We start from the raw sequence: 12,014 nt of genomic DNA, 5'->3' as shown, positions 1-12,014 counted from the left end.
AATCGCTTAAAAAGAAATCAAGTGTCTTGACTCCCACCATCTCCATCTGCCCTCAAGAATCCTGCTTTCCACTCCCACTTCCTAGCCATCTTGGTGGAGACTTAAGGTTGGGACCATATACCACAAACAATAGGAAGATGGCAGCTTCAAAGAAGACCAAAGCCCAGGGAGCCCCTCTTTTTCACTCTTTTCCTGGTCACAGGTTAATATAACTTTATATCAGTCCATCACAAGTCACAAGGCCATTCATCTTTAGCATTAGAAGGCTGGTGGTTTCAGTTAACCAGGTGGTCATTTGGATATGTTGTAGGTGCTAGTGAAACAGACCTCTGAGATGAGGTTTGGTTATCCCAGGTTTAGTTATTTTCCCCAAAGTGTCTCTCTACGTGAACAAAATCATGACAAAGTAATTAGCAGAAAACACATGTAGCTCTTTGTCCCTCTCCTCAATCTCCCTCACCTTTGCCGTATACCAAATAGCCTTATCTCGTTGAGAAAAGGGTGAAAGAGTTTGTTTCTGTTTTCCATTAAACTTAATTTCTTGTATTAAGGAAAATCCTAGTCTGATTCATTTAATTTGGGAGTGTTGCATATATGACTATTCCAGAGGTATCATAGTGACCTGGTGTTCAAAGAATGCACACTTCCGTTTGTAACTTAAAATTATGTGTCCTTTTATTGCACTGTAGGATAAAGACAAAATGCAATAGCAAGCTGGTATCTTCAAGATTTTTCTATTTTTGTCTTTTGCAGTCTCTCTACAAATTCTTTTCACTCTGTCATTTCAGGTACTTCTAGAACTCAAGGAATAGTCAAATATCACTCTCCCCGATCCAGCTAACTGACAAATATACCAAATATGCTTATGCTTCTTGTGGGACAGCAGCCCACGAAAGCTGCCTGGTCGAACTTCCAGCTCCGGGATACACACATTTTCCCCCCTCTTCTATTCTGGTCAAGATGGTCAGCATTGGAATTTGAGGCCTATGGCTTTCTTGCAGACTAAGACAACAGACTTTATTTGATTTGCTTTCTTGCAGACCAATCGAAAATTACAATTAAGTTAAAAAATAACCTAGTGCTGCCTTCTCCAAACCACAGTTTCAGAAACAGCTGCTTATTACTCATGTGTGGCACCAGGAAATTGCAGTGTCATGTTCAAGGTCTGTAGCCAATAGAAATCTGTGGGATTGGGAAAAGGGCACAAATGATTCTTTTATGTCTGTTACCTTCACTCCCTCAGCACCACCACAAAGTTCAAAATCCACAGGGGGTGAGGGACAGAGCACTGGGGACTTGGACAAGAAACAAGAAAGAAAAAGCTCTTTCTCATTGGATTTATGCATCGACGAACTCCTTCCCCCTGATTTGTCAAGTTACCTTCCATTTCAATACAGGCATTCCTCAGCCATTGTGTAACATCTAGATTCTGGACAACTGTTGGCAATACGTTGATGAAGAGGGCTGCTGCACTTGACAAATGGCCCCTCCTCTGAAAGTCTAACCAAAAGACCCCATTCATGTTAAATAAAGCCACCTGCCACTCACTAGTAACAAGCTAGCCTGGTTACTAGTGGAAGAATCAAAATTGTCACGCATTGTAAAATGATTTCAAATATAATTTAGGTTGCATTTGCTTGGCCAGAGGACTATGAAAGGCTGCACTCAATATTTTCTCTCTGAGTGACATTTCTCAGCGTTAACAGGTGGGGACAGTGACGTCTAGTGATCTAGGCCAGGTGAGTTCCTGGAGAGGTAAGAAAAACCGCCTATGGAGTCTGCCCAAGTTTGAAAACCTAAACCACAGCAATAATATTCTGAGTTCTCATTCAATTCTAAATTTTACTTTTTTTTAATTGACATATACCATTATATTAGTTTCAGGTGTACAATGTAATGATTCGATAGTTGTATACACTGTAAAGTCATCACCACAGTAAGTCTAGTTAACTAAATTTTACTCCTTTTAATAATAAGTTCTTAAAAATAGAAAATAAAAAGCATACTACCACATTATTTTTCTCAAAAATAGAAAATAAAAAGCATAGGGAATTTTGTTATTTCAAAAAGTTTGTTAAAACCCCATTTCCCCATAATTAGCCTTTGAGCTCCTTATCATGGCTTAATGCTGGGATGTTTGTATATAAACAGAAAACTGTGTCTTCTCTAATTAGCTGCTCCACACCCTTCTTTATCCATTATGGGACTGTTCTAACAGGACTAAGATTTTGGCTAATCAAATACTTCACTGAGGGTGGATTATGATGTCACCAATTAGCTCTTATCTGATCCTCTCCCAAAAGTGACAATTTCTACTTAGATATTGTGATAATTTAATCTGGGTTATCTGGGTTAGTATAATTGGGTAGATCTGTAAGTGGTCATCACCATTCCTATCAAATTATATTTTGCTTCCTGATGGAAACTCTCTCAGGGAATAAAAGATAAACAAATTTCAATTTTCTCCAATGGCTGAATGGTAAAGCTGAGCCCAAGAACATAAATTTCTTATTCACAAAAGTATACGGGGGGACCTCCCTCGTGGTGCAGTGGTTAAGAATCAGCCTGCCGGGGCTTTCCTGGTAGTGCAGTGGTTAAGAATCCACCTGCCAATGCAGGGGACACGGGTTCAAGCTCTGGTCCAGGAAGATCCCACTTGCCATGGAGTAACTAAGCCCGTGAGCCACAACTACTGAGCCTGAGCTCTAGAGCTCTAGAGCCTGCGAGCCACAACTACTGAACCTGCATACAACTACTGAAGCCCGTGTGCCTAGACCCGTGCTCCGCAATGAGAGAAGCCACTCCAATGAGAAGCCTGAGCACCGCAACGAAGAGTAGCCCCCGCTCACCACAACTGCCCACGCACAGCAACGAAGACTCAACACAGCCAAAATAAAAAAATAAATAAATTTTTAAAAAGAAAAGAAAAAAAAGAATCCACCTGCCAGTGCAGGGCACACAGGTTCAAGCCCTGGTCCAGGAAGATCCCACATGCTGCGGGGCAACTAAGCCCATGCGCCACAACTATTGAGCTTGTGCTCTAGAGCCCGCGAGCCACAACTACTGAGCCTGCGTGCCTAGAGCCCGTGCTCCGCAACAAGAGAAGCCACCGCAATGAGAAGCCTATGCATTGCAACAAAGAGTAACCCCTGCTCGCCACAACTAGAAAAGCCCGCACGCAGCAACGAAGACCCAACACAGCCATAATTAAATAAATTTATTAGAAAAAATATATATATATATACGGGAAGGGGCCTATTTCAGTTTTTCTGCACTATGGAAAGTGCCTCAAGGGGTGTGGCCTCGTGAAGCCACAACCTCATGAAACTTCAGTAGAAGCATTTGCAAACAGTAAGTACAATTATGTGGCCCACATATTCTGAGCCCCAAAGCAGGCCACATGGTCTCATATAAGTGCATGAGTATTATTTAGGGGAAAATAGATTAAAATATTTTAAATTGAGACAGTTCCAGAAAACTCTCATGGTATGGTCAGCAGAATCTTACTCCTCTATTGAGTTAATTAGCTATGTGTCTTAAATAAATTGTATTTAGGTCTCTAGTATTCATTTTGGCCCTAGTTATGTCATTATTACTCACTGAATAGTAAACAAGGAAAGGCTCTAAGTGGTTTCCTTAACTCAGCTTCCTTACTTAATATATGAGAAAACTAAGGCCAAGAGAGGTGATGTGAACTGTCTAAGATCACCTAGCTGGGCTATGTCAGATACCCCTCCACCCCCTTAAGCACCCTGCACTACTCTAGGAAGGGGCCTTTCTGAGGGCATCTGGGGTCAGAGTGCAGCCTGAGAATCCTGAGGTCACTGGATGCCCACTGATCCACCATATAGAAATGGAGGACTTCTAAACTGACTCAGTCCCTGCCTGGAAACAAGATGCACAGTCTGGTCCAGGTTTACTCCCACAGTCCTGATCTGAACTGGATTTGTCTTTGGCTTATGTAAAGATTTATTGTCCAACATACTTACTACTTGTATGAAAATTCTCTTAAGTGGTCACATCTTGTGTGAATTTCTGAACATGGAGTATGATTCTTATTGAGTGAATGACTGGGAAATTCCTCGATTAAAGTAACATGAAATTCTGTGATGAAAATGGACTTAATATGAACTTAAACCCTAGGCTATTTACCAAAACTAGAGAAGTAATTTAATTAAAGAAGCAACTACAGCTGGAAAAAACCAAAGCAAAACAAAGCAACTCCCCAAATGCATGTATGTGGGAGAAATTGAAGAAATATGGCTTTTCAGAGAGGACCTGAGTAGAGGCCAATGGAGGACATCTTAACAGAAAAACAACAAAAGACCACATGTTTAAAGGGACAGAGAAATAGAGGAGAAATAGGAGCAATATTCCCTGATCATATAAGGGAATGACCCACTAAGGGTTAGGAGAGACATAAAAGGCAGAAAGAAGGGAAGAAGAAGTACAGAAAGGGTGGAGTTAAAAAAAAAAGTTAAAGAAAAGGGAAAAGCAATTCAGATGATCACAAAGAGGAAAAAGAAAAAAAGGATTGAAGCTGATTTAGATCTGAAATGGGAGCTAGACATCTTGGCTTCTATTCCCAGTTTTTTCCCCACTAAGCTGTCTGACCTTATTAATAAGTCACTTAACTTCTCCATGCCTCAGTTTCCTCATCTACAAAATAAAGTGATCATACTAAGTCATTCAAAACTAGATGATCAGTAAGGATTTCTCTCAGCTTGAAGATTCTATGATTTTGTGATTAACAGACAGGGAAAACATCAAAAGAAGCTTGTTGAATACCCCCAGGAATGTAGAAAGGAAATATCTGGGGAGATAGATAAAAGGTGAGTTTAACCAGACTAATTAGAAGATACCCAAGGAAATTTTCAAAAGAAGTGAAATAATGTCACCAGCTTTTTATTCCTCTGCTCACTGAGCACCATTCAAAGAGGGAGTTAATGCTTTTTAGGAATCATCCCCTCCCAGGTGTGCAACCAGATATCAGTTTTCCTGAAGAAGTCTGCAAATCCCTTCCTTTCATCGATGCATTTAATTAGTTAATGTTTAGATAGAACTTAGGGATGAAAAGTACAATATACATGTTCAACATTATTATTATTTAACAGCTTTTATGAGACCAGAAATGCCTAAGATTAAATGAGAAACCAAAATGAGTTCCTGGCTAGAAGGTTGTGATCTAATAATTGCTGGGTTACTGATGTGAGGAAAAACAAACCTTGCATATAAATTGAAATAGGTGCTCTTTATTAGCTTGCATGCCATTGTCTTAAGAATGTGGGTACTTTTTATTCTTTGCCTCAAGGTGTCAACAAGTAGCAAACCACCAGTCAGTACTGATTATGACTATATACATCCTGTTTTTTGAGAATATTATCTGCTGTGTTTGTGCTGTTTACGCTGGATATCTGTATACCCAGGGTATGGATTCAAATACATATGGGAATTTAGTACACAATAAAAGTGAGGAGAGATAAATTATTTAATAAATGATGTTGGGACAACTGGTTAGCCATCAGGGGAAAAAATAAAGCTGAATCTCTAACTCATTTCATAAAAAATGTAATTCCAGATAAATGGAAGATTTAAATGTAAAAAGTAAACCATGAAAGTATTTTTAAACTATAAAAGTATTAGAAAAAATGTTAGAAAAACGTTTATGTGGAGTAAGTATTTTGTAATCTTAGAAACCATAAAAAAGTGATAAATCTGAGTATACAAAATTAAAAATCAGTACAGTACAAAATACCATTTACAAAGTCACATAACAGAAAACTGGGAAATATATTTCCTATTTATGTAAAAAGAATGCTGATTTCCTTAATATAATTTAATTACAGGTTAATGAAATAAAAAGGCAATTCACAAAAACTACGTATAGCCAATATAATATAAAAAAGATACTCAACCTTACTTACAATGAAAAAAATCAAAATCATAGTGTGAAGTTATTTTTTATTTATCAGAATCGCTAGGATTAAAAATATTGTTTACACAGAAAGTTAATGTGGATGGAGGAAAACAGTCATTCTCAAGACACTGAATGGAAGTAAAAATCGGTTCCACCTTTTCAGAAGGCAAGTGGCAATATACATCAAACTGCAAAGCATGCATACCCTTTGACCTGGTAGTCTCATGTTAATGAACTTACCCTACAGACTCATTCACACAAGAGTACAAGAAAATGTATGAGGGTGTTCACTGCAGTATTGTTTCTAATAGAGAAAAACATCACAGATTAAAAATCAAGGTAACTCTATACTATGCAGCTAATAAAAGGATGAGGTAAACCTTTATATATACTGAACATGCACATATGTCCAGATGTCCACAGTATAATCTTAAGTGGAAAAGGCAAGATGCAAAAAGGTAGTACTGATCCCATTTGCAAAAAAAATTAAATATTCACATTTGTGTATAGAGATGTCTGGAAGAAGACAGACTGGCTATAGTTAAACAAAAGCTACCTCTGCAGAGTGGGACGTGAGGGAGAGAAAGGCGGATGTTAAAAACAGAATTCTGCAACCACCAGAGAAATTAAGATAATAATTCCATTTATAATTGCATCAAAAAGAGGGCCTCCCTGGTGGCGCAGTGGTTGAGAGTCCGCCTGCCGATGCAGGGGATACGGGTTCGTGCCCCGGTCTGGGAGGATCCCATATGCCGCGGAGCGGCTGGGCCCGTGAGCCATGGCCGCTGAGCCTGTGCGTCCGGAGCCTGTGCTCCACAACGGGAGAGGCCACAACAGTGAGAGGCCCGCGTACAGCAAAAAAAAAAAAAAAAAAAAAAAAAAAAGAATAAAATACGTAAGAATAAATTTAACCAAGGAAGTGAAAGACTTGTACACTGAAAACTGAGACATTAATGAAAGAAATTGAAGATACAAAGAAATGGACAGATATTTCATGCTCATGGATTGGAAGAATCAATATGGTTAAAATGTCCATACTACCCCAAACAATATACAGATTCAATGCAATCCCTATCAAAATTCCAGTGGCATCTTTTACGGAAACAGAACAAACAATCGAAATATTTGCATGGAACCACAAAAGACCCTGAATAGCCAAAGCAATCTTGAGAAAGCTGGAAGCATAACCCGCTCTGATTTCAAACTATGTTACAGAGCTATAGTAATCAAAACAGTATGGGATTGGCATAAAAATAGACACATAGATCAACGGAATAGAAATAAACCCATGCATATATGGTCAATTAATTTATGATGAAGGAGCCAGAAATATACAATGGGGAAAGGGAAGCCTCTTCAATAAATGGTGCTGGGGAAGCGGGACAGCCACATGCAAAAGAATGAAACTGGACCACTGTCTTACACCATTTACAAAATTAGCTCAAAATGTATTAAAGACTTGAATGGAAGACCTGAAACCATAAAACTCCTAGAAGAAAACATAGGCAGTAAGCTCCTTGACATCGGTCTTGGAGATGACTTTTATAATCCGGCACCAAAAGCAAAGGCAACAAAAGCAAAAATAAACAAGTGAGACTATATTAACTAAAAAGTTACTGCATAGCAAAGAAAACCATCAACAAATGAAAAGGCAACCCCTGAATGCAAGAAAATAATTGCAAGTTATATATCTGATAAGAGGTTAATATCCAAAATATATAAAGAACACATACAATTCAACAGCAAAAAAAAAAAATCTAATTTAAAAATGGGCAGAGGATATGAATAGACATTTTTCCAAAGAAGACATACAGATGGCTAACAGTTACATGAAAAGGTGATCAACGTCACCAATCATCAGGGAAATGCAAATCAAAACCAAAATGAGATATCACCTCACACCTGTTAGAATGGCTATTATCAAAAAGGCAAATAACAAGTGCTGTTGAGAATGTGGAGAAAAGGGAACCCCATGTGCACTGTTGGTGAGAATGTAAATTGGTGCAGCTATTATAAAAAATGGTATGGAGGACCCTCAAAAAATTAAAAATAGAACTACCATATCATACAGTAATTCCAATTCTGGGCATTTATCTAAAGAAAACAAAAACACTCACTTGAAATATGCACCCCCATGTTCATTGCAGCATTACTTACAATAGCCAAGACATGGAAGCAACCTAAGCGTCCAGTGATGGATGAATGGATAAAGATGTGGGGTGTGTGTGTGTATACATATATATAGTGTGTATACATATATAGAGTGTATACATATAGTGTGTGTATACACACACACACAATGGTATATTATTGAGCCATAAAAAAGAATGAAACCTTGCCATTTGCAACAACATGGATGGATCTTGAGGGCATTATGCTAAGTGAAATAAGTCAGACAGAGAAAGACAAATACTGTACGATCTTACTCATATTTGGAATCTAAAACAAAACAAACCAGCTTATAGATACATAGAAGAGATTGGTGGTTGCCAGAGACAATAGGTGGGGGGTAAGTGAAGAAGGTGAAGGGAGTTAAAAGGTATTGGGATGCCATTTTGGGGAATATATCTTAAGGAAGTAATTTAATATTGGATTGGCCAAAAAGTTCGTTTGGTTTTTTCCATAAGATGGCTATAGTAGCACTTAGTTGTCTTTAACTTCATTCAAAACAATTTTGTTAGATTGTATTGTGACAGCTGTCATATCAGCATGCATTAAAAAAAAGACTTATCAGGACATTCCTGGTGGCGCAGTGGTTAAGAATCTGCCTGCTAATGCAGGGGACATGGGTTCGAGCCCTGGTCCGGGAAGATCCCACACGCTGTGGAGCAACTAAGCCTGTGCACCACAACTACTGAGCCTGCGCTCTAGAGCCCACGAGCCACAACTACTGAAGCCCACACACCTAGAGTCCATGCTCCACAACAAGAGAAGTCACCGCAATGAGAAGCCCACACACCGCAACAGAGAGTAGCTCCTGCTTGCCCCAACTAGAGAAAGCCCATGCGCATCAACGAAGACCCAACACAGCCAAAAATAAATAAATAAATAAATAAATTTTAAAACATAAAAAAATAAAATAAAAAAAGACATCAAAACTGGTAAATTTTTTGTGTAGCCATTTTAATATTGAAGATGGAAGAAAAACAACATTTTTGGCATATTATGCTTTATTATTTCAAGAAAGGTAAAAACACAACAGAAACACAAAATAGAAGATTTGTTTAGTGTATGGAGAAGGTGCTATGACTGATCGAATGTGCCAAAAGTGGCTTGCGAAGTTTCATGCTGGAGATTTCTCCCTGGACGATGCTCCACGGTTGGGTAGACCAGTTGAAGTTGATAGGGATCAAATCGAGACATTAATTGAGAACAATCAACATTATACCATGTGGGAGATAGCCAACATACTCAAAATATCCAAATTAAGCAATGAAAATCATTTGCACCAGCCTGGTTATGTTAATCGCTTTGTTTGGGTTCCACATAAGTGAAAAAAACCTTCTTGACCGTATTTCCGCATGTGATTCTCTACTGAAACATAATGAAAATGTTCTGTTTTCAAAACAAATTGTGACAGGGGATGAAAAGTGGATACTGTACAATAATGTGGAACGGAAGAGATCATGGGACAAGTGAAATGAACCACCACCAACAATAGCAAAGGCCAGTCTTCATCTAAAGAAGGCGATGTTGTGTATATGGTGGGATTGGAAAGGAGTCCTTTATTATGAGCTCCTTCCGGAAAACCAAACGATTAATTCCAACAAGTACTGCTCCCAGTTAGACCAACTGAAAGCAGCATTCGATGAAAAGCATCCAGACTTAGTCAACAGAAAACGCATAATCTTTCATCAGGATAACGCAAAACCTCATGTTTCTTTGATGACCAGGCAAAAACTGTTACACCTTGGCTGGGAAGTTCTGATTCATCTGCCGTATTCACCAGACTTTGCATGCACCTTCGGATTTCCATTTATTTAGGTCTTTACAAAATCTCTTAATAGAAAAAGTTTCAATTCCCTGGAAGACGGTAAAAGGCACCTGGAACAGTTCTTTGCTCAGAAAGATAAAAAGTTTTGGGAAGACGGAATTATGAAGTTGCCTGAAAAATGGCAGAAGGTAGTGGAACAAAAGGGTGAATACGTTGTTCAATACAGTTCTTGGTGAAAATGAAAAATGTGTCTTTTATTTTTACTTAAAAACCAAAGGCACTTTTTGGCCAACCCTATACAAACTTCCATTTATAAAATAAATAAGTCACGTGGATATAATTTACAGCATCATGACTATAGTTAATGATACTGTATTGCATATTTGAAAGTTGCTAAGAGAGTAGATCTTAAAAGTTCTTATGATAAGAAAAAAGTTTGTAACTATGTGTGGTGATGGATGTTAACTAGACTTACTGTGGTGATCATTTTGCAAGACATACAAATATTGGAAATTACATTGTGCAACCTGAAACTAATATAATGTTATATGTCAATTATACCTCAATTTAAAAAATCTATCAGAGAGATTCAGATAAAGATGATAACTTCTTAAAAGTAAAGGAGTAGTAGTAAGAGTGGAAAGGGAAGAAAAATTTTAAGAAAAAATTTAGTGGTAACATTGGAAGAGCATGTTGGTGATTGTGTGAATGATATTTGTAATAAAACGTTAAACTCTTTTGATGTTTGACTGCAAATAGCTTTTAAGCCTCACACCTGCCTCTTCTTGTGCCCCACACCTGGGCAAGCTGATAGGGAAGCCCAAGCACCTACAGGAGATTCAAACCACCCAATCTCCTGTCCTTCTATGTCAGTCCTCACCCAGGCCCACCCCCTAACCACAATAAAAGCCTCAAGCCAGTCTGCTTTCCTTTCTCTCTCCAGCCATTTTGGACCAGCTTGAGACTGCCCTGCTCATCCCATAAACCTCAATTATGTAAGTAATAAAACTTTTTGCACCATTTTTTAATGTTTAAATTAATATGAATTGCCACTTTTATAAATGCTTAAATTGTTAAAAAAACAATGACAGTGCTACAAAGCATGGCTTTAGAAATAAATACATGTAATTTGCATATGCATGTATATAAGCATTATGAAAATATAGAGAACGTTCAATTTTTTTGGTATTATATGACCTGTGTTTTCACTTATCTTCATGTTTATTTTCACAAAAGTTCTTGAAAATTGCCTATCAGTGAACCTGTCATGGCCACATAAGACTCAATGCTTGTATCCAAGGAGACCTATCTGTCTAATCAGAATGTTCCCTGACTTATGGGTTTTTTAGGTTTCAGAAGGTAACATTGCCCCGTTCAATTAGCATGATTTATAAGATATGCATAGTGTCAATAGCTGTATCTAATACTAGGCAATTTAAGCTTGGTTTTTGTTTACATAATTATCACTGAATTCTAGACATTTAATCTTATCTTCTTAAATACCTAACTGGGAGTTAGTAAGTAAGCAATTGGTTAGGATGAATATTGAAGTTTTTACAAATCTCACTTAAATGTTTTAAATGCCCTTCTCCAGCTTTGCTGGGCCAGAGCTTTTCCCCTCCTGACCTATCAGAAATGACCTTCCCCTCACTGCTCCATCCCGAGGCTCGTTACTTGATTTTGATCAGCTGGTTGGTCTCGACATTCCAATCATTTTAGATTGTGTTTTTGTAATCAACAGGAAGAGAAACAGAATTGGTATCAGATTTTAAAAATCCATTCCCCATCTATTCAGAGGTCACAATCATTTCACATCACCCAGGGCACTATGCAGGAGAAGTATGTTGCCCAGTCTGAACACTTTTACCACTTAGTTTGGTGTCAATCCAAGAAAAGGTCAACATACTGACTGACGTGCCTTGGACTTGGCCTTAAGAAAGAGAGGAAAATGGTGGGTTTACAACAGGAGGACATTCAAAGATAAGATTAGGTTCAAAGAGAAAAGCATTCTGAATAGTATTGCCACCTGTGACACATTTAGAGGTTCAGTAAAATCTAAATGGAAAAGTGCCCTAAGGTAGGAAGCCCAGTAAACAGTCAACTTTCCGGAGGGCTGAGGGTGGACGGTCTGTCATCTGGTCCAGCATCTAACACCCTTCTCCA

The 12,014-nt window shown here is 38.2% G+C and overlaps 1 protein-coding gene across 9 annotated transcripts in view; it reads right to left on the bottom strand.

Moving 5' to 3' along the window:
- The window catches only part of PLEKHM3 (pleckstrin homology domain containing M3), a 191,335-nt gene that overhangs the window by 42,027 nt on the left and 137,294 nt on the right, over window positions 1-12,014 (bottom strand). The window contains exon 8 of one of the 9 annotated variants that reach the window (XM_082631335.1): window positions 9,960-10,022. The exons of the other annotated variants lie outside the window; for them this stretch is intronic. Coding sequence (XP_082487461.1) covers window positions 10,011-10,022 — 12 coding nt within the window. The 3' untranslated portion in view covers window positions 9,960-10,010. Of the gene's footprint in view, window positions 1-9,959; window positions 10,023-12,014 lie in introns of those variants that run through there. 9 annotated transcript variants of the gene reach the window in all.

The sequence above is a fragment of the Mesoplodon mirus genome (assembly GCF_964341445.2).
Source record: "Mesoplodon mirus genome assembly, chromosome: 8".
Taxonomy (NCBI): Eukaryota; Metazoa; Chordata; class Mammalia; order Artiodactyla; family Ziphiidae; genus Mesoplodon; species Mesoplodon mirus.
This window is presented reverse-complemented; position numbering and strand designations above follow the sequence as displayed.